Here is a 22,859-nt window from a genome sequence, read left to right on the forward strand (position 1 = left end):
TGTTTCCTAAACCCACGCTTGTTGTTAGCAGGGGTTGGAGGCCCCTGGTTGTAATAGAATAGGCAGCTGCTTGGCCAGCAAGGCTGTGATCCTGGGATAACAGGTAGCAAGGCGGCAGAATCAAAAGACGCTGTCAGATCAGAATAACACAGGCTGAGTGTGTCGGCCCGGGGCAGCGTAGGGCCTCCCAGAGTCCAGCCATTCTTCCCTCCCTGGTCTGGCCATTGTGTCCTGGGGCTCCGTGCAGATCAACAGCTGCTACCGCTCACCCCAGAGGTGGCTGCCTTGCGGGGGTTGGCGAGAAGTGCCTTCTAGTTAGCGTGTGTATTAGTTTGTTGCATTTGTAAAGCCCTGTGGGATCCCATGCAGTGAATGCGATGGCGCTTTGTAAATATGAGTTATTATGACCATTTGATGCTTTTGAGGGATGTACGAGGGATAATTTTAGAACAGCAGCTCTGGTGGGCTGACCTCCATCTGGGGAAGTGGGGCCTCCCCCCCAGCAGAGCTCCGACAGAACATCCATCATGTTAGTGCTTCACGGATTGGGGAAGGCAGGGCCTCCATCTGAGGAATATTGGAGGCCCATAGCCCTGGACCCTGGGGTAAAACTGCCAGTCCATTGGGGGCCCAGCGTAAGGAGGACAGCCGCCCCAGGTTGGTGACAAAGCATCTTTCCTCTCACAAGTCTGTAGAGTCCAGGAGCTGAAATTAGCCGCCAGGGCATGCGGATATGGAGAACTGATGAACCTCCTTTGAAAGAGCACTTCTTCGGGGGCGTGTAGAATACGCACAATTGGATCAAGTGCTCTGTGAGGAAGATGTGGAGGGAAAGTGACCTTCCTGGGCAAAGAAAGCCATTGAGATGTGTAAGGCAGCCGAAATAACTAAAAATCAAATGACTCTAATGTGTGAGGATGAGGACAAAACTGTGCCCACTGTGATAAAGAAGAGGAGCACCCCGGGTCCCAGATCAAAGAGCCTATGGAATCTAAAGACTCCCAGTGGCAAAGCAAAAAACCTCAACAGAATATAAAAACTCAGGGAGGAAGTGATGACAATCAAGCAAATAGTATACAGGGAGAAGTTACCAAGAGAAAGGGAGTCAGAGCCTTGGGAGAACCCCGATTTGGGCCATGTTCTCTAGGTGACCCTCAGTTGCAGAGACTTGGAAGCTGGGGTGCGTTGAACACCAAAGTGGGGGTGATGCTGAAGTTTGCTGCTGTGTACAGTTGTTACCGAGCCTGGCTCTTTTGGGGGGAAGTGCTGACGGTCTCCTTTTCTAGGGAATGAGAAGAGTTTTGACTCCATTTGCTACTCTAATATTTTGGGGACCGCCAAATAGGATGCATCATGCTAAAGGGTTGGTTGATTATCTGAATGCGTTTCCCACCTTCTGCATTGCTCAGTCCCACCTGCTAAACTCAGTGGTGACCCAGTTAGCCTAATCCCTTGGGCCTGTGTGTGACCCATCAGTTAGGTGAGTACCCCAGTGATTGCTGGCTCTGTGTTTTTTTGTCCTTTGAACATAGGGGGTGTTTAGTATTTATCATGCTTTGTGGTGTTGGATGTTGGACTCGATGGCGAGGCTGAAGGTGAAGGTGCTGACAGACAGCAGTACCTAAAAATGATGAGGTCCACCAGGTTTGGCGCAAGCTTTACATGGCCCCTTGCGTTCCAGGCCCACTTGCAGAGGGCGTGAGGCACTTTGCTTTTTATCTGCCATTCCTCCTTTGCTAAATCCCCCAGTCTGCTGTAGAAGAGAGCTTTAGCCTTGACCTCTATTTCCAAGTGATAAAAATAAGGTTTTTAAGCCTCCCACCCCTGACCCCACCCTGGCCTGCTGGGGCTCTTGGAGTGAGTGAGTGACCAACCTGGTATGGGGCTGTCACTTTGTCATCTGCTGGTGATGTGTCTCACCTGCTGTCTCCCTTCTCGGTGGCTGAATAAAGGACAGCACTCCGCTGGGATCTCCAGATGGCTCCTTTCATGGTGCCATTCCCTTCTCTTAAAAAATATTATCAGCTCCATGAAGGCATGGGAGATTTTGATGCCTCTCTCGGTGATGTGGGTCTACCTGAGGTCTAAGAGGATGTGATTATAGACTCCCAGAGGGTGTGTGAGAACGGCTTGAAAAGGGAAAAAAATGAAAGAGGAAGATGTGAAATACATGGGTCAGGAAGTCGGTCAGGTTCTTGGCAATCAATTTAATTCAAGTGAAGGCTCTTCCTCACTGCAGGCACTGGGGGTGCGCATGGGATGCGGCAGGCTTCAGAGTGGTGGTGTCACATGGCATCAGAGGTCGCTGAGGGACCCCTAGGAAGTCAGTGCAGCTAATGAACACGCGGGTGCCAGGACCCAAGGAACAGCACGCCCAGCATGTGGGAAGAAACAGGGTTCTCAAACTCTGAGTTCTGGCATCTGGAAGCTACAAACTTGAGGCACAGAAAGCGAATTCTGAAACAGGAAGGAGTGGGGTGGGGTGTCTGATGATACCAATGGGATGTAGCCAATGAGCCAGTCCCACTGGCCCCAAAACCCCCAAGATGAGGGCCTCATGCTCAGGTTGGGGCTTAGAGCTGAAGCTCTCTGTGGTCAGCCCCACTAACCCCAGAGCCAGGGAGGTCCTCGGGAGGGAGGTGGAGCCATGGGTTCTGCTGTTCTGGGCACCAGCAAGGCAGAGGGGATGCGCTTAGGAACTGCTCCCACTGACAACCGGCAACATGCCAGACATGGAGTGATTCACTGCCTGCTCACTCACTTTGTTGTGTTCCCCTCTAGAAAGTCTACAGAAACTCTTGGGAACAGACCAGGGCTGGTGGCTACGACTTCAGACTGGATGCCATCCCATTCCAGACTGCCCGGGTGTCCCGGGAGATCGCCAGCGATGTAAGGCCTCCAGCTGTCTCTCTTTTCCTCTGTCAGTGATGGGTTTTACTCTGGTTTTCCCAGTTCTGTTAAAAAGCAAACCACCAGGGGCCAAAACTGAACAAGTATTTCAAATGAAAGAAATAAATAGGCCTTATTTTCCAGAATCTTAGCCAGAAATTTGGAGTTAAGGAGGGTTGTATTCCTACTCTCTCTCTTCTAAGAGAGGCACTCTTAAAAACTGAGGTCTGTGTACCTGTAAGTTAATTAACCTGTGACTGATTGTTCATTTGCAACAGAAGGACTTCTCTTAGCTGAAGTGCTGTGTGATGGGGCAGAAAGAGTTTGGGCTTTTCTCCTGGATTGGCTTGAGTTACATCCTGGCTCAGCCACTCTGGACTTGGTCCTATGTTCCTGGGCAAGCTGCTTAATCCTCTGAACTCCAGCTTCTCCATTTGTGAAATAGGGATCAAATTCCTGTCTCATATGGTTGATATAGGAATGAAAACAAAATAGTTTATGGTGTCATGCGAATAACAAGTGTTCATAACATGGCAGCCATTATTATTAAAAAGTAAGGCATTATTGACTAGATACAAAATCATTCATGAATGGCTTGGTACTGGTCCACATGAGGCAAGTACAGAAATCAAGAGCAAACACTTAGAAACATTTTTAGCAGTTAGATAGTGAGACACCAAGGACTCATCTCGTTGAGCAGGGTGGAGACCAGTGTGTGTGTTATCAAATGCACGTGGTGCTACTACATACTAATCAGGTGGTAGGACCACACGGTGGACTTTGAGATTGGAAATTTAAAAAGTGAAAGGAAATGAACCTGGTTCTTCACCTAGTTGGTCTCAGGACCACTGGACTGGGTCCCTGACGGCTGGAAAGAATCAGAGGAAGAGAAGCTGCGAAGAGAGTGAGTGTACTTCTCTTCCTGCCAGATTGTTAATTACAGCAGCAATAGTACCAGTGCCCACTCACTGCTCAGTAACCGTGAACCTGTGTCAGATATGAAGCTTTGCACTGAATCCTCTCACTATCCCATGGGGTGGAGGTTCATTCTCCCATTTTGTCAGGTGGGGGTTCAGAGAGAGACTCAGTTATTGGCCCAAGGCCACACAGCTAAATAGCAGAGGGAGGTGCAGGTCCCAGGTCTACTTGAACCCAAACCTGTGCCCTTATGTTACTGTTGAGCTTCTTGCTGATAATCCTGTGGGCTGGACCTGGAGAGGAGGTGGGTGCCCATGAGCCTCTCTGCTCCTCTGACCTGCAGTTTCGGTACAAAGAGGCCTTCCTGCGGGACCGGGGCCTGCAGATCGGGTACCGCACTGTGGATGACGACCCAAGGATGAAGCATTTCCTCAGTGTCGGCAAACTCCAGAGTGACAATGAGTACAGGAAGGACTTCGCCAAGAGTCGGTCCCAGTTCCACAGCCGCCCAGACCAGCCCGGCTTCCTCCACGCCAAGAGGAGCCAGCAGCTGGCCAGCGACGTGTGCTACAGGCAGCGCCTGCCCCAGCCCACCTGTGACCCGGAGCAGCTGGGCCTGAAGCACGCACGGAAGGCCCACCAGCTGCAGAGTGATGTGAGTTGCCCCTGTCCACCTGGCCACAGGCCTTCCTCTGGTGCCCCATCATAAGAGAAGGTGGTCCCACATTCCACATGCCTTCTGTAGGAGCTGGACTGAGTAGAAGCCAGGGGACCTGACACTGTAGTGCCAGAAGGAGTAACAGTAATTGGCAGCTTATTGAGTCCTTCCCATGGGCCCGATGCTTTGCAAGCACTGCCGTGTAGCTCTCATGACTGCCCCACATTACAGAGGAGGAACCCGAGGCTCAGGGTAGGTACTGCTCAGTACTACTAGGGTATATTATTACTCAGGTTAAGTAACTACTCAAGATCACTCAGCAAATATGGGGCAGACTGGGGCTATGAACCCCGTTCGGTTCATGTGAGAGCCCGAGCTCTTGACTGCTATGCCAAACTATTGCCAAGGGTCTTAGTAGTCACCTCCCCCAGCCCCACATTTCCTCTGGGAGGGAACCGAAGCCCAGAGAAGGGAAATTACTTCCCTAAGGCCACAGAGCAAGTTCAGGTTGAACCAGGTCTCCCCGCCCTCCGCTCCCCCCCGCCGCCCCCCCCACTGCAGCTTCCATCACTGGACAGGAAAGATGCAGGAAACAGTGCTATTCTGGCCAGTTCACAGCACACTGAGTCCTCAGTGCCAGGGAGCTCCTGCTTAAGATGTTTGCCCCCCTTGCTTTACTGAAAGCATATTCTCCATCACACGGCAGCCTTTTGAAGCCTATCCCCTCTGTGCTCAAACCACCCCAAGCCCTGCTGACGTATTCCTCTGGTTTCCCTCCTTCCCCAAGGTCAAGTACAAATCAGACCTGAACCTGACCAGAGGTATTGGTTGGACACCTCCTGGGTCCTACAAAGTGGAAATGGCTCGGCGGGCTGCAGAACTGGCCCACAGGAGGGGCCTGGGCCTCCAGGGTGCTTATGTGAGTAGAAGCTACAAACCCGCCCCAGCTTGCAAGGCTGTGAGGAAAGGCAAACTCAACTGTTTCTTTTCAAACTTTATTTTTGGCCAAAGGTCAGCTAGCTCTAAAGAAGTGTGAAATGCAGTGCCTAATTCCATGGCTCTGAGGTGACCAGGCAGTTGATACCTGGGTTAAATTCCTGCAGGGTTTTCTCTGAAGTCACAGCTATTAGCTCTGCAGAGACAAACCCACTGGGCCCACGTGAGTCCCAGGCCCCAGCAGCCCAGGCCGTGCTGACTGCTCACTTTTTACATTTGTGGAAAGGGTCAGGGACTTGCTGGCTGCAACAGTCTGGGTTTTGAACCCTACTTTGTTCAGAAGGGAGGCATCATGTCTAAATGAGAGATGGGCTTTGCTTCTTTCTCGTTCTTGCCTTGAGGATCCTTTTTTCTTGAGGCAGGTGAAGCCGGGGAGAAGGAAGGGGAAGGTGAACATTTAAATGCTTCCAGGGCATCCTAGACAGCATGCCCTGTGGGAGCAGGGTGGGAGCTTCATTTTAACACAGGAAGGTGTTTGATTTCTGCAGGGGGGGCCAGAAGCTGTGGAGACTGAAGATAATCAGAGGGGGGATGTGAACCCAGATGCCACTGAGATTCTGCATTTCAAAAGGAGGAAGGCTGTGCCGTGGTGAGTGAGCAGTGTCTACCCAGGATTCTTGGGACAGGACCTGGAAAGGAAATTTGTGCACCAGAGACACATTTAGATGGCTTCTGTCTGGGCGAGCTGTAAAAATAGCGCACCAGCCCATTCCCTCATCTGCCTTTATTAAAATAGTGACTCTCTGAAAGCGGTTGTAGTTTGCGTCCTCTGTCTGATACCTGGAAGTGGATGGCTGGTCCTGTTGTGTACCCTGAGTGTTTGAGATGAGGAATAAAGATGTAAACGTGACTCCCACCAATGCTGGGTATTCTGAAATCCTGCATTTGCAAGTGTCCGAGGTAGAAGCACTCTGTGAACACTGATTTTCTAGAAGGTACAGTTGTTTGAAGGGAAGCAAACATAATGTGTCCCAGGTTGATTCTCTCATTTCTCGAGTCACCCAGGAAGCACCCTGATGAAATGCTGGAAGCACTGGTCCAGGACACCCCAGGCCGGGTAGCATTTGCCTATGCACGGACAATTCACGTCGGGCTTCCTGGAGGCTCCCGGGGGGAATCCATCGCTGCCGTGAGGAGGGTGGGCCTGAGGTTCGGAAGATGCCTTAGAAGCCAGCCTCCCTTTGGATGGTGGCTTTGATCCAATTCAGGAATTTGGTGACTTGGGTGTAGACCCCAGGCTTCTTCCCACATTCCAGGCCCCAGCTCACTATCCCGTAGACATAGTGGGTGCCATCCCTCTCACAGGTCAGAGGGCCCCCAGAGTCACCCTGAGGGAAAAAGACACGAGTTCAGCTTTGTGAATCAGAAAACATTCAGGGGCAACCCCACCTTCCATGAGGGGACACCAGGGAGCGGCGGGGTACGATACTGGCCAGCCAGCTTGGGCTTCTCTGAAAGTGGTGACAAGGGTCTTCTTGGGTCTCATATGATGCAAAGCTCTGAAGGGAGAGAAGCACACACCACCCTATGACCCTGAGTTCCCGAGGGCTTGGTGGAGGAGCCACAGGGCCATGGCGCCTACTTCCACTCTTAGTCGTGATTCTCAGTTACACGGGTATCACTCCTGTGAGTTCTCGGGTCCCCAGCTTGTCATTCCAGCAGGGGCCTGGGGCTGGTGCCGCTTGATACAGCTCTGCCAGGCCCTGCAGGGCACACACAGGCTGGGGCGGACAGGCTCGGAGGTAGCATGGCCTGGACGTGCAACTTGGTCTGTAGCATTAGATCTGGGCTTCCAACCAAACTTACTGTCTGCTAGCCACCTGAGCCTCAGCTTCTCCCATTGTAAGCTGTGGTGAGCAAAAGAACCCCTGCCTCCTCCCTGGGTTCTTGTGAGGATTAGTGTTTGTAAAGTACACAGAACACTGTGTGGTTCATGTGAAGCCCCCAGTTAAGCTGGGGAGGAGGAGGATGGTGAGGAGAGCAGTTAGGATCATAGCTTACATACTACAGCGGATAGGATTTTCAGTGAATTACCTCTTTTAATCTTAGCCACAACTTTATGACCTTGTGGAGATGCTATTTCTGTTTTTATATATTAGGCACCTGAGATTGGAGAATTATTTTGGTGCAGTGGACTGGATATTTGTGTCTCCCAAATTCATGTGTTGTAGCTTAGTCCCCAGTGTGATTGTATTAGAAAATGAGTCCTTTGGTGGGTGATTAGGTCATGAGGCTGGAGACTTCCTGCATGCGATTAGTGCCCTTATAAAAGGGACTCCAGAGAGCAGCTCTCTCTTTGCACCATAGGAGAATATGAAGTTTTCAGTCTGCAACTCACCAGAACCCAACTGTGCTTGCACCCTGATCTCAGACCTCCAGCTTCCAAAACTCTGAGAAGTTCCTATTGTTTAAGCTACTCAGTCTATGGTGATTTATTATAGCAGCGCAAACTAACTAAGCCATTCAGTGATGGGTAAATTCACACAGTAAGTGATGGAACCAGGTTTCAAATCCAGAGTGTCTGTTTCCAAAGCCTTGAGGTATCTAAGGAAGGAACAATCTGTTTTCTTTCTCATCTTCCAGGAGATCAGGGCAGATCACGCCCATCTGCCCATGCCCCTCCTTTGGGTAGGTGGATATCTGCGCCCTCTTGGGAAGGGACAGAGGATCGCAGTAGAACCACAAACCCACAGGGAGAGTGAGCAGGATTTCCCGTCCCAAGTGGATTCAAGGCTGGCGGATCGCTGCTGTCTCTGTAAGGAGGAGCTGTAGGGTTTGAATGCGTCTGTTCTAGGGTTTCTAGTGCAGTTGAGTGGTTTATGAGGACAACAGGCAGAACATTCTAAATTTAGGTGTTCCTGAGTCTAGAAGGACATTTCCTGTGTGATGTGACCCCCTACAGAGAGGGGGACTATGGGGAGTAGGCTTTGACATGGGCCAAGAGTCTGAGGTTGCCTCAGCACAGCAGATGGGCTCACCACCATCTCCCACTCCAGCAGCCGCTGAGTCACCACAGGCTTCACTAGCCTGGAGTCCCAAGTCCTAGACTGGGGTATGTCAGGCTCTAGGTTGGCTGTGACCACAGAGGAGCCACTTAGACACTTTAGTTTCCTAGGTCTAAATCATTCTCTCTGTCTTTCTCTCTCATACACAAGCCCATTTAAATCCTAACGATCAGTTAATATTATTGAAAATTCTCTGGGCTTCTCCCCTCTTCTACCCACTGGTCTTTTGGAAGTTTCCCTGCTTATTGGGATTTGCAGACCTGGTGCCCAGCACTAAGGCCAGAAGCACCGTCTTCATACTTAAACACAGTGGAGCAAGTTCCTGCTCTGCCACTTACCATCCAGGGGCTATGGGCCAAGATGATCTCTAAGCCTCTGTACAATGGAGGTGATGGCATTTCCCTTCACCAGAGTGTCATGAGAATTAAATAAAATAGTACTGCAGGCAAAGTGACACCATGGGTATACTGCTGAGTTATCCTGGGTTGTGTGGATCCAAATTTGCCGGAGGACAGACATGCCCACCTGTGCCTTAGCTTTATGGTAGGTAAGCTTCTGAAGCACCTCCCATCCCAGGACTCTATAAGGGGCCTCTGTGCCCAAGTGTAAGGTCCTGCCAGCCTCTCCTTCTCCAAGTGCCATTAGGAGTGTCTGACCTGGCAGGAGTCTTGCCCAGGCTTCTGAAGGTTTCCAGCACAAATCATGCTGTCATCAATCATGTGGTCATAGAGTCGTCGGGAGTTGCACACGCCATTGGTGATCAGCCTGACTTTGGCATCCAGGAGCTGGCGGGACCCTTCCCCTGGGGGGTACAGAAAAGAGGTAAGGACCAGAGTGGCACATAGACAACCAGATGCCAGCAGTGGTAAGAAGAGGGCCAGCAACTCTGAGCTTAGGAAGAGTTTTTCTGGGAGATGGGTAGAGAAGCCTCATCTTTCAAGGCTGGGGGCTCCTTGCCTTCAGCCTTCACCGTGGTTTACAGATCTTGGTGCTGTGCCTGTCACAATCAGCAGAATCACTTATTCCCTCCTCTGCCTCCTCAACTAGAGCGTGAGGTCAGGAGGGTAGTGATGGTGTCCTAAACCCTTTTGCAATTTTTCATGCCTGGTAGAAGGCTGGCACAGAGTGAATTCTTCACGATGGTCCCTCCAGCTCCTGGATGCCACGTCATCTACATAACGTGCCTCCTGGAGAAGACATTCCCTCTCTTAAAGAGCCACTATTCTGCTCAATCTGCTGTGGTCAACAGGGTGATGTTGAATGTTTTGGCTGGACTGCAACAAAGACAACAACAAGAAGGGTTTTCTGGTTAACCTGAATCCAGGTAGCCAGAAATCTTTTCCCAAAAGCTTCTTACAAATTTGTGTATTACATTACACCTTCTTATGTGATTCTTGCTTTCCATGATTAAGGACAGGATTTCAAGGGAAGAGAAATATATGTTGAGTATTTGAGAAAGATATGAAATATACCTCTGACTTTTGTACACTAGAGGAAATATATAAGCTCACCATGAGGAAAGTACTGTGAGGAAAGTAACCCTTTGGTTATTTTTTTTTTTAGCTAAGACCATATTCTAGAGACAAACCACAATCTTGATTTAACCACATTTTATAGGACACTACTATGAGGAGAGCCTCCCCCCCGCAAAGCATTTTGGGGGATACAAAGGTGAATGAGACCGAACCCCAGGGCCTGACGTAACAATGAATATCTCTATAGCATTCTATCATCTCCTATTATTATGATTCCAAACCAGGGAGCTAAGTGTCCTTACTGAGAAACTAAAACTCAGCTGGCCAAGTGACTCTAACATAAAACTGGCTCCAAAATCCATTTTCTTTTCCATCGACCTAGGGAAGGAGAAAGGTTTCCATGGTTAAAGGATCAATTATTGACGAAAGTAAAGGATCTAGGGGTAGGGGCCTGGGACAGGGATATCAGAGAAGACTCCTTGGAGGTGATGAGGTTAAACTAGAACTTGAGAGATGAGGCAATGTCTTTCTTTTGATAATACATTTTTTAATATAACACTGACTTCAAGTTGAACCCTTTCTTTTCAGGTTGATGTGACTCACGTGAGTCTTGGGAGACTGGATGGCCAGACTCACCTGTCTCTGTAACTCCCCAGCCAGAGATGTGACACTCAGTCCCAGAGGGCAAGGGGTCATCAGGCAAACACACAGTCTTCACGTACTTGGTTTCCACAGCACAGTGACCATCCACTGGCTGTAGCTTGAGCAAAGCTGGGCAGAGAGAGAGGGGGACGTGAGTAATGATCTGTCTGTCAGAGAAGCGTCAGCTTCAACTTGACAGGAGGTGGTCATAGCAAAGCCCAACTCGGGGGATTTTGTCTAAAAACTTTCTTTCTCAGTTATTTCATTCTTTTAAATTCCACCTGGAGAGAAGAACCATTTCAGACTGAGAATAATAAGAAACAATAGTTGAGTTTGAGATCATTTCCAATCCATCCTGTAAAAATAGGCTTTAAGAGGGTAAAAATAAATATTGAAGGAGACAGAGTGAGAAGTTCCATGAATGCAGAAATAGGTGCAGAACTGAGTGTCAAGAACACCATTGACTGTGTACCTGATCACCTTCCAGGTGCCAGCTGTGCGTGGGGACATAGGCATATCATGTCACTTAACACATAGGAAGCTGAGAGCTGCAACAGTGTCCCATTTTATAGAACAGGGACCTGCAGCATAGAGAAGTGAGGCCAGCTAGTAAGCAGGGCAGCTGGACTCTTTCCACGACACAACATTCTTGGTACCTCTTCCCCTCAATTTAAGAGCTTGTGCACATTTATCCATACACCAGCACACACCTTTACAAACCAAAAAGCTTTGGAATCAATTCTCTCTACCTTATAGGATCTATGAGGGACCAAAAAGCGGAGAGCACCTTATAGAACTAAACCTCAGCTTTCCATCAGTAGAGAAGTCCACCCAGAGCAAGACCCATGGGAGACCCACGACAGAAAAGAACTTGCCAATATCGTTGTGGGGAATCTCATCTCTTTCATTGTAGTTGCTGTATTTGAATATCTTCTCCACCCCGAAGCTCTGCTCATGGAATTCTGTCTTCTTCAGGTCCTGGTCCCCTAAAACCACTTTCAGATGATTGACTTTTATGCTACAAGGCAAAATAAGATGGTCAGGAAAGAGGCCGGGCACTTGAAGGACTGGAGCTAAGCTCTGGCTCTGCTCCTGGTGAGCCATGTCTCCTTTGAGAAATGACCTGACCTTCTGCAGTCTCTGCCTCAGCATCACAGAACTCTGGTGCAAATAAGATACGTGAAGAAACTGCTTTGTTAATGGAACAGTCTCCAGATATTAGCTGTAACTTGCATTCTGTATTTCCTGAGGGACCTCCCATTCTCCCTGGGCTTCACTAACGAGCAGCGAACTAACATCTTGATCAAATATCCTTGGTAGATGGTAACATTTGCATGCTTTACCTCTCTTGAGGAGCACCTCCTAGAATTCTAGAGGAAATTGTTTAATAACAAGGTGAACTAGAAGAACTTCAAGCCCACCACCATGGGACCAGCCTTGACCATGAACTTAGGAATTTTGGGGCTGTGGAGATACGCAGACCCCCAGAGGGTGCTGCTTCTCTAAGGCACGTGGGGTTTGTGACTGAAGACACCTGACCCACGAGGCTCATGGGTGATGGCATCAGTAGGGAGCTTGTTATTTTTCTCCAGGGAAGGACTGGAGAGGTTAAGGAAACAGCTAGATCTGGGTTCAGATCCCTCTTGCTCATGTACTTTCCACATGCCTGTAGGCAGGGTGCTAACCTTCCCATGACTCAAGGTCCTCGTTTACGAAATGAGAATAACGATCAACTCTCTCACTGTACAAATATTTACTGGGAACTTGCTCCATATGAAGATCTGTGCTAGGCACTGGGTATACTACAATTAATAAAAGACAAAAATCCCTGTTTGCCCTCATCTTGTCTTCCAGGAGAAAGTTCTGAGATTAACTGTCATATACATTTACTGCACATGGTAAGCATTCTAGGCACAGTTGCTCTTCTCCATCTGGTTTTGAGGAGCCATTCTTTGTCCTTGAACTAGATCAGATGATCTAATCCTGCCTGAGTCACCAAGATATGCTCAGATGGGAAGGGCAGAACACTCGACCCATAGACTCGAGTCATCCCAGCCTCTGCTTCCAGCAGGCACCTACTCAGTGCAGTGGGCGGCAGTAAGCACCCAGCAGGGGTAGATCAGCGCCCCCCCACAGTAGTGGCCCTGGGGCATGGACATGGCCAATGGCAAGGAGGTCTGCAAGGACGCCTGCCATGGGTGCTTGCCCGCCGTGCTCTTGAAGCCTCCGTAGATCCTCTTGACCTTCCTCTCTGCTGTTTCAGTCCTCCCGCAAGAGTCAAACCCTGGAAGATTGGTCAGGGGCTCTGTGTGCGCAGTGTCTGTAGGACACAAGAAGGACAGATCATGCTAATCACCCTCCCTTCGGGTCCTCAGAAGGACCTTGTCAGAGGTATGACTCAGTCCAGCAGCATAGTTTAAGAGATTATACTGGTGCACACAGGGTGGGCATGTACTAGGTGCACAATTAATATCTGTTGACTACATTGATTAATATAAAGCAAGTCTATAGAATTATCAATAGAAAAGGTTGCCTTTTCCTTATTTTGACATATATACATACACAAAAAATGTGTGTATGTGTATATATGTATATAATATAAATATATATTCATATATATTTAGTAATATATAAAAACAATTTATAATATATATTGTAAATACATATTTTATATTATATATAAGATTAAAATATATATAAAAAATATATATATAAATATGTGATTCATCATTCATTAAGTACTTAGCTATTCATTAATGTACACTTTTATTTGGAGGCTTTTTCTGCGTCTAGGGGAAGATATCCAGAAGAAATAGAGTGGAGAGGATAAGACATTCGCACAGACAGCTGTCCTACAAAGGAGGGTGTGATAAGTATAGGATGGTGGTGCCCATTCCACCCATGGGGTTTGTAAGGAGGGAGAGATAACACTTCACTTGGTAGATCACTGAGGACTCCCTGGAGGAGGGGCTACTTAAGTTGGTTCTCAAAGAATGGTTGGATATAGGTAAGAGTAGATATGGAATGGAGTATTTTAGACAGAAGTGACTATAAGAGCAAAGGCACAGCATGAAAACTGTCAAGAGGGGTAATCCCACCGATTGGGGTGGGAGGGTACATTGTTCCACACCTGGGTAGGGAGGTGGGCCAGGGCAGCTCAGCAGGAAGACTGTGAGGCTGGAAAATTCAGTCCCTGCTGCATCCTGAGAGACTGTGGAGGCCCAGCCAGTGTTCGATTACCACTGTGCACTGAAGGTCCTGGCACAGTGTCTGGTGCACAGCAAGAAATTGGTAAATGTGTACTGCGTGCACTGACTAGGAGTCAGGAAACATGAGGGCACACTTGGAAAACTGGCCTGAGTGTACAAAGGTATCCAAGCTTGCCTGGCATCTGGGAAGGGAGAAGAGGACTGGGTGGCTGGGTTGCCTCTGGGATCACAATTGTTTAGGCAGATGGGTAGACAGGGTGAGAGAGGGGGTATCTATGGAGGCGACCTCCCCACTACCAGGACCTCTACACAGCCACGGTCTTACCTAGCACTGAGCAGGCTGAGACATCACAGTACTCCCATTTCACCTTTGAATTGTTTACTTTAATGAAACACCAGGGCTTTTTGTCTCCATCTGGGTTTCTAAAATAAAAATAAATAAATAATGCAGGATCAAGGCTTCATGAACCAGCTGGATCTCATTGAAGACCTTTGGGTAAGAGGGTACCAAGTCCTTCATCCCCTCTGGGACTACATTCCATTCCATTCCTCCGACAAGCTAGCAAATGCCAGCATGTTAGGGTGGTCATAGCATTTTGATAAAACTTTAATTTCCAAAAGTGAATCCCAATGGCCAGGAAGTAGCTCACAAGCCTTGCACTAGTCCATGGGGCATATCAAACCGTAGAAAAAGAAATGAGATCCCTGCTGAAGATCCTTCTTTGTCAGGAAAGTGGAATAGCCACCGAAACATGGTGAGAGGAGGGCTTCTCTGCCCACTCCTCCAAGCCCCAGCGTGGGAATTCTCTGAGGGAGGCTGCCCTGGGGGCCGCCCTGCAGACAGCTCTGTGCAGAGAACAGCCCTAACTGGTGATTTGTGCAAGGGAAATCCTCTTGCTCCATGGGACTGGTTTAAGGCCATACAAAAAACCGTTGCCCCTTACATGCAGATCATATATGTCTTTGGCCTGTGTTAGACAATGAGCAGTAGAAGGAAACCATCAGAATGGTCTGCATGAGGAAGAAGACAGCTACTCATCACCAGGGACTGAAATGGCATTATCCTTACTTGGGACAACCCGAACATCCTGTGGCAGAGACGTTAATACTCACCAGACAGTCCATTTTCACCTCTATATTTTTCCCTTTAAGTTATGTGCAACTAGGCAACTATTTCTGGCTACTGAAATATGTGTGCAGAGATGATGTGTGACTTCCAGGTTGAGGTAGTAAAAAACCCATGTTATATTTTCCAGTCTCTCTTTGTCTTTCCTGGGTATTTGAGTAACTTGGTGGAGCTAAGAATCTCCCACCCTTTTCCCCAGATGACACAAGTAGCCTTAAAGAGAAATAAACATTGATGTATTCAAGTCACTGGGATTTGGGAGCTGTTTGTTGTAGCAATACAACCTAGCCTATCCTGAGTAGGAAAATCTTCCTGGAAAAAAAATGCTGATGAGTTTCAGTGTTCTGTTCCAAAATTTTAGGCTGGCCCAGGAAAGCTAGGAGCAGGGGAAAGGGGCAAACAAAGCCTTACGCTGACAAATGGCGAAGACTGATCATAAGGAAAGTGAGTTTTACCTGCAGAAGTTGTGCTCTGCAATCCCATGGGCCTCAGCATCCTCCATAAACGTGTTGTAATTCTTCTGCAGGAGGAGGTGGGAATTCCAGGGAAGGCACGAGTGCTGATTGACCGTCCTACTCACTTTCCCTCGGTAAGAGTAGCCATCACCAACATAGCAGTCATCAGGACCTCGGAGAAAGCAGGCAGGGACATGAGAACTGGGAGCAGCTGGCATGCTGCTCCGGAAAAGGACTTGGCAGATGCATCAAGCGGGAAGAGGATTGGGCCTGAATAGTGATCACCCTGAGATTTCACCCCAATGTCTCAGAAAGAAGGCAGCTTGAATGTTCTGCATTCAACCCAGCCTGAGACATTGGGGTTATTCTGTTAGGTTGGAGGGCCAAGGCAATAGTAGTTTGGGAATCTTGACTTGAACCCCATTCTGGCAGCAAAACCCAAACAGGAAAAGATTCTAGGGGCCTTACTTGTGTCCCCGAGCTTCTGATGAAGTGGTGATAAGGGAACCATACCTATTTCACAGAATCTCCCCTTGAACTGGTTGGGACAGGTGCAGGTAAATTTGGATCTCCGCCTATGCCGGGAGCAGGTGCCACCATTCTGGCAGGGATTTGGCCGGCATGCAGGAGCCACTGTGAACACAGAAAGTGGGGCCAGAGAGGCGTTGCATCTGAATTGATGAGATGTTGGCATTCTTCTAGTGTCCATCATTTCACAAAAGATGAGTCACCAAAGGAAAAAGACAGACCCATCGACACTCTAGTAAATGTATGCATGAAACTTAAGAACATAAACAAACATGGATGAAGCATATGGTTGGTTTCATGCAAAAAAAAAAGCATGTAAATAGATGGATCATTCAGTAAGAAATAACAAGAGGCATACACTGAGCAGGAATTTGGGGCCTAATCTGAGCTAGGTTGAAACTTGGCTCTGCCCCTTGATAGCTGTGTGACTGTGAGCAAGTTAGTTAACCTCTCTGAACTTCAGTTTCTTCATCTGTAAAACTCAGTGCTCTTGGGAGAATGTGAAAAACACGGAAATCCCCTGGGATAATGCCTGACTCATAGCAGTGACTAAATACAGACTTTTTCCTGTACCTGGCCCATTACAGGAACAGACCAGAGCTGCTTCCTGGAGGAAGTGAGTTTCACTTTCTGGATTCTTTCTGGATAGGAAGGAACGCAGATTGGGCAATTCTCATGGCCTCTCCAGGAATGATGAATCTTAAAAAGTCTTAGTTAAAAGGCCTACCTTGGATGCCATTAAAACATTGGCTGTCTCTGAACTCCCAAACAGGGTAGAGAAAGCCTAGCATAGAAGGGGCCTCCGGCACTTACCTGTGGAGCAGTGTGGACCCCTGTAAGGGTGTTTACAGGCACAGTGATAGTAGGGAGGACTCTGAGTAATGACACATTCACCCCGGCCACATGGATTGTTCTTGCACTTGTTTTGCACTGTAGGAGAACCATAGAGAAGTAGGGCTAAAGTACAGGACATTATTTGGGGCACATTTTACTTATAGGGATACCTGTACAGTATAATGTTTGAGGGACGGGGTGGCACTGACAGAACACGTGCCCTTGTCCATGGTCCTGAAACAGCATGCTACTCCCAGACAAGGCCTTTCTCTTATCCTTGGTTCATAGATGATTGCTTCCCAGTTCCTTCCCGTGCTCATAGTCTTTATTATTCTATCTTTATAAAAACCCTGGTAATTTTTACACCTTCAACAAAAAAAAAAGAGCTGTGATTCGAGTTTCTCCACTTTATAGCTGATTTTATATGCTGTTTACAGTTTTGTCATTCTTGTGAAAAGCTGAGGGATGAACCCTAATACTGTTTATACCTGATATCCCAAACCATCCTGAAGCATTTATAAAAGGACTTGTAGGATTGAAAACGGGAGGAATAAATGAAGAAGAAACAGAGGAAAGAAGTCAATCATAAAATGCTATAAAAAGACCTGCATTGCCTCCCCAACCCCAGTTAGATGGTTACTAGATGGAACAGAATCTGGGTTCTCGCTAGGGGTGCAATTAGCCCACAAGAGTTCCGTTCCCAACACCTAACCACATAGCCTCATGTTAGGTCCACAAGAGGTCACTAAATGTAGACACTGTTTTATCAGTCTCCGTGAGTGAAGATGGCAGGAAGAAAGAGTTTGGAGCAGGAGTCAGGCACCAGGGCTCCAATTTCTGCTCTTCTTCTAGAGCTGTGTGGCTGTGAGCAAGCCCCTTGTACTCTCTGGGTTCCCTTTCTCTAACTGGATTGGGCCCATGTGCCCTGAGATCCTCCCACTCTCCCACCTAGGAACGTTTCTCTGTTGTAGTTATTCTAAACACTCCTCTCAACAACAACAAATAATCCTGAATTTAGGATACATTTTGGTCAGAGTCCAGCTCCTATCTTCTCTTGGCCTCAATGTTCTCATCTGTAGATTGGACATACTAATCCTATTTAGCATGCAGGGGTGAGGATACAGGGAGATGCTGTTTATGTCCAAGCTGAGGAATCCATTAGGCATGACACAAAGTGCGTGGCTATGTCCTTTCCGTGAGCTCACTCAGCCCCTCTTTACCTCCTGGAGCTGGAGGAGGACCTGCCTCTTGTTCAGCTCTGAGGGAAGAGTGAGTCTGGTGAAGATGCACTCACCATTCTGACACCTTTTTCCAGAGAACGGGGATGGGCAGCTGCACGTGAAGGTGTCCCCACTGACAAGGCAGTCTCCACCATGTTCACAGGGGTTGGACAGGCATGGGTCTATGACACATGGGTAGAAGTCAACATTTGCAATGAACAGCAGGTGAGAAAGCCCCCAACTTGCTCATCAAATTTCAGTCTTTTGAAAGACCATTTTTCAAAGCTAGATGGTTTGTGCTTAATATCCCAATCCCAGATCATCCTGAAACATTCATTAAAGGACTTGTAAGATTGAGAATGGAAGGAATAAATGAAGAGGGCACAGAGGAAAGAAGTCAATCATAAAACCCTATAAAAAGACCTTCCCTTCCTCCCTGACCCCAGCCAGATGATTGAGGGTGACGAGAGGGTAACTGCATAGCCAGTGACTGGGGATGGGGGAAACACACATTGCCCCTAGAGAGCAAGGAAAACTGCAGCCACACAACTAGACAGAAGGATTCAGGGGAGTGAGAGGACAGGCGAGAAGGAGTAGTGACTGTCTCCCCTTGGCCTGGCTTTCGATGGGGCCTTTCTCATCGAGAAACTCTTCTTTCCATCATCAGTATTTTTCTCCTCCCAGTCTCGCTGGGAGTGCCACGGGGTCTGTCTCTGATGCTGAAGGCATTTCACAAGCCTGAAGACCTCCCCTACTCCAGTGCCCGGGGGTGGAGGTCAGGAGTGGGGAAAGAAAACCCACCCCTAATGAAACGCAAGCTTTCTGAACATCAGGAAAGAAGACCAAAGGCAAGAGGGTGACAGAAGAATTGACGGCGAGGAGGAAATGACCCAGTGGCCTTCATCTTTCTTCAACTACTTGTTCAGTTAGATTTTGTCATATTTCATCTGTGCCTTTGGCTTTTCATGGTTGTCTGAATGGATCTTCCCTTGGGGAATTCTTTATCCTTCTGTTCACACACATTGTTCTTTGGTTCAGGAACGAGGATCCCTGGGCCCGGCTCTTGTTTTGATGGTCCCTTCTGATGTTCCCCTGATGCCCTGTGTCTTGGCCCTGCCTTCCAGGCCACTTCGCACAGTTACACAGTTTTTATTCCAGTTGCGAAGTGCTTTCCATCCCTTCTCCTGCTTTAGTCACATGTCTGTGCTTGGGCCCAGGTTCTCATTTTCCTGTCTGTCCCACTGCTTGGGTTTTGAAGCCATAAAAACAAAAACAAATGTGGCAGAAGCACATGTGTGAGCATACACACACACAGACACACAGACACACAGACACACAGACACACACACAACTGAGCAAAGCTTCTGAAAAAGAAAAACCCAGCATAGGTAGAACTGAATGGAAGTCCCAGTGCCAGATCTGAATGCTATAATCTGATGCCTGATGCTAACTCAGGCTCTTTAGTGTCATTGCCTGTAACCAAAACTAGGCACGATTTTGAATGTGACTCTTGCAGTGTCAGGAGACCTGGAGGATGATACAGGAACTTGCTGTCGGATTTCAGTGTATGATTCTAACTAAAAAAAGGTGGGTCTAAATAATTTCTTGGACACCTATTTTATGGTGCCGGTCAGAGAGGAGGAGAGCTGGACCCTTGCATATGGCCACACATAAAACTCCCTTCCCAGCACACTGCCCTTCTCCCAGGAGGGCCCCCCAAACGGCATCGGGACCTACCGTCCTCTGTGTAGTACCAGTCAGGATTCTCAGCATAGGCAGTGGTACTACTGGAGGGCTCCTCTGGGTCGTATTGCTCATAGCTGTACTCATAGTTATCAGGAGTCCAGACTACAGAAGTGGGAACAGGACAGAAGAAACCCTGATCATTAGACACAAATTAGTCCACATTTTATTTTGCTGAACAGCTTTTTTCCCTAAATATTTCTAAGTTGTGAAGAAAGAATTTGTGTGTCTTTCCAGCTCCTCACACAGATGAGGTAGACAGAAGGGGTCATGCGCAGTGAGTTTTCATTTGGGGGGATGTGATGACTCAGCAAGGCAGCCTTGGCATTTGGCAGGGTCAAGAGCAATGGATTGGAAAGGGGAGAAGTCAAGTTCTGGCTTTCCAATGACCATGACCTTGTATGCCAATTGCATTCTCAGTCCTCAGTTTTCTCATCTGCAAACAGCAGGAAGATGATTGGGGCCTGGAAACTTTCCAAGGTCCTATATGAGATCTGCCCAAGCTCAGACCAGGTGGCACTTGAATGCTTTGTTGGATAGTTCTGTGAATGGCATTTCTCAATGTGACTTTATTAGTCACCTTAGCTTAATGAAGTAAAGAAACTCATCACCTTCCCCTCGGTCACAGCATCAAACTACTTCCAAGTTGTATCTACCAAGTCATTACAACAACTAATATTTATTAAGCCTTTACCACGTACCAGGCCCTGTGCTAAGCATTTTACATGCACCATCTTCTTTCATCCTCATAAAAACCTAGGTTATTATTATCTCTACTTTAAGTTGAGAAACTTTAGGCTGAAAGAGGTTAAGTAATGCCCAAGATCATATAGCTAATGACTGGCAGGGTATGAAGCAAGACAATTTATATCCATATAATTTCTAAATCACACTAGTTCAAGTCCTTCAACTGGCCTCTAACACTGCCTCAGATAATTCTCACTTCCCCTTGGGGAAGGATTCCAACCATCCCCATTGCATATTCCATCTGCTAATGAGAAATTGCCTGAGGACCACCATGAGAAGCTTCCTGCACTTTGTCCCCAAAGATGGAGGAAAGTGTATGGTGTTGCCCACAGTTGTAAACCTCACACTAGGCCAGTCTGTTGGGACGAGTAGGTGTGTTTAAGGCTGGACTCAAGCTCTTTGTTGTCTGGGGGCTTGGAAAATGCTGGTAGCTCCGTGGCTCATGGAAAGAATTTTGGGATTTGAAGAGAGTTGACTTGATTTTGCTTTCTCCACCTGGCAAGTGGGTAAGGAAGCTGCCCAGAGATGCACATGATAAGGAGGCAGGAGTAAGTGCAGATAGCCGACTTGAATCGGCACCCCCACAGAGCCAGCTGATGGCTGGTTAGATGGTGCTTTTCCTAAGCCTGATTATCAACAACATTATCTTACTGGTCTCTCAGTCCTTCCCCTTACAGTCTTTATCTCTTGGACTTTTGAAAAATCGACTTTTGCACAATGGCTGTTTTATATTTCCCATTAAAGTGGAACTATCTTTTTTATTTCCTTTTTGAATACGCCAACTCTGGTTCCTTGCCAGAGTTTCAGCTCATTTATCACAGTGTCAAGTCAAGACTCCCTTTGCTTGCTCATTATTTCTCCTGAGCTGCTTTTCCCCCACTATGAAAATGCTTCCAGAGGAGGCCACCTTTCCAGGGATGAAGATCTAAGCTGAAGATAAGGCCATTGTTTTCCTGGAGCAAATAAAGTTTCTTTCCAGTCAGTGTGCTAAAGCAGAGAGAGAAACTGAGAAAAAAATGTTTTTCTGAGTTTGACATGAAAGATTTCACACTGACATTTAGGAGAGACAACGGGCTTGGTAATGAGATGATTGCATCACTTCTTTCTTTTTTTCTTTGGAGAATTCATTTTTGTTTTTCCAACGGGTGTTTACAGATAAGTGCCTTCAGATTGCTCCTGTAATTTCTTCCATCACTCCCACAGGTTGAGGGTCAGACTGGCTAATCTTGGCTAGACCATTAAGAATTATTCTCTTCGCAGATACTTGGAAGCAGAGGTTTTTACATGGAAGGAATGATGTGACCTTTCCAGGTGACAGACGATGGATGAAATGTCTGTTGGAGGATTTTGACTTGAATCCAGCTCCATTAACAAAGTCTGCTCATTTCTTAGTGAAGCGAAAGAGGAAATAAAATGTGGGCTTTGAATCATACTTGTGCTAAGCAAGGCAATAAGTCCCTCTTATTCTCTAGGACTCAGGTCCTTGGTTGATGTGGATAGAAGCAGGAGAGGCTTGGTGGCTCCAGATTATCAGAAGCCATCAAGTTGGAAGACTGTACACAGGAAGGTACCAAGATCCTTTACATTTGGGATGGGCTGCAACATGTTTTAAAAGTGCTTTATGGGAGCAATCCTGGGAGCGTTTCTCTACCTCTAGATCCAAAGCTTATTTTGTCTTTTCCATTATGTTGGCACTTAAGGAAGACATTGGGAACAGAGGACATCGCACATGAAAATGAGTGGGATGTGGCCTGTTATCAAAGGACCCTCCAGTCTAGGGTGGGTGGGGTAAGAAAGCCAGCCAGGAAGGAGACAAAAAGGAAGTGAAGAGGCAGGGGAGCTGGAGGCCTGGTGGCTTGAGTGAGCTCCCCATGAGCCCTCTGGTGTGGCGTGAGCCGACCTAATGAACAAAATGGCCCCAGTTCTCCACTCCTCCTTGGAGCCACACCTTTTGCAAAGTGACTTTGCCGCTCCTCCTACCAAAAGATGGAGCCAATTTCCCCAGCCCTTGGGTCTCGGTTGGCCCTGGGGCTTGCTGTGGCCAAGAGCATGTGGTGGAAGGATGGTGTGCCAGCTCCAAGCCTGTGGAGCACTTCCTTTCTCTTTTCCTCTTTCTCATGGACCTGTGACTGCCGTGAGAACAAGTCTGGCTTTTTCTACAGAGGATGAGAGAAGATTTGGGGCAGCAGCAGGTCCAACTGTCCCAGCCAAGGCTTCAGACGCATAAGAAAGCCCAGCCAATCTACTGGCTGACTGCGCACACATGAGGTGGCTCAGTCAGGACCAGGTTAGCCTGTCCGGACTGGAAGAACTGCCTGGCTGAGCCCAGTCTAAATTGCCAACCCAAAAAATTGAGTTCTCAATACATGGTTAATGGTTTAAGCCATTAAACGTGGGGTACAGTATTATGCAGT

At 47.8% G+C, this 22,859-nt stretch overlaps 2 protein-coding genes across 14 annotated transcripts in view; one reads left to right on the forward strand and one right to left on the reverse strand.

Annotated features, from left to right (window-relative positions):
* The window catches only part of NRAP (nebulin related anchoring protein), a 67,381-nt gene extending 61,171 nt beyond the window's left edge, over positions 1–6,210 (forward strand). For all 11 annotated transcript variants that reach the window (XM_073240390.1, XM_073240387.1, XM_073240388.1 and 8 more), the window contains 4 exons: positions 2,782–2,889; positions 4,151–4,462; positions 5,253–5,384; positions 5,950–6,210. In XM_073240390.1, the coding sequence (XP_073096491.1) occupies positions 2,782–2,889; positions 4,151–4,462; positions 5,253–5,384; positions 5,950–6,054 (657 nt within the window). In that variant the 3' untranslated portion in view covers positions 6,055–6,210. The remainder of the gene's footprint in view (positions 1–2,781; positions 2,890–4,150; positions 4,463–5,252; positions 5,385–5,949) is intronic.
* A 234-nt stretch (positions 6,211–6,444) lies between these two features.
* HABP2 (hyaluronan binding protein 2) overlaps positions 6,445–22,859 on the reverse strand; it is a 31,899-nt gene continuing 15,484 nt past the window's right edge. For 2 of the 3 annotated variants that reach the window (XM_017641392.3, XM_017641397.3), the window contains 11 exons: positions 19,693–19,803; positions 18,030–18,137; positions 16,715–16,831; positions 15,887–16,006; positions 15,374–15,545; positions 14,118–14,215; positions 12,663–12,903; positions 11,459–11,601; positions 10,578–10,712; positions 9,123–9,268; positions 6,445–6,789 (listed from right to left, as the gene is read on the reverse strand). In XM_017641392.3, coding sequence (XP_017496881.2) covers positions 6,625–6,789; positions 9,123–9,268; positions 10,578–10,712; positions 11,459–11,601; positions 12,663–12,903; positions 14,118–14,215; positions 15,374–15,545; positions 15,887–16,006; positions 16,715–16,831; positions 18,030–18,137; positions 19,693–19,803 — 1,556 coding nt within the window. In that variant the 3' untranslated portion in view covers positions 6,445–6,624. The remainder of the gene's footprint in view (positions 6,790–9,122; positions 9,269–10,577; positions 10,713–11,458; positions 11,602–12,662; positions 12,904–14,117; positions 14,216–15,373; positions 15,546–15,886; positions 16,007–16,714; positions 16,832–18,029; positions 18,138–19,692; positions 19,804–22,859) is intronic. The other variant, XM_017641407.3, reaches the window with a different exon arrangement.

Source organism: Manis javanica, chromosome 7 (assembly GCF_040802235.1).
Source record: "Manis javanica isolate MJ-LG chromosome 7, MJ_LKY, whole genome shotgun sequence".
Taxonomy (NCBI): Eukaryota; Metazoa; Chordata; class Mammalia; order Pholidota; family Manidae; genus Manis; species Manis javanica.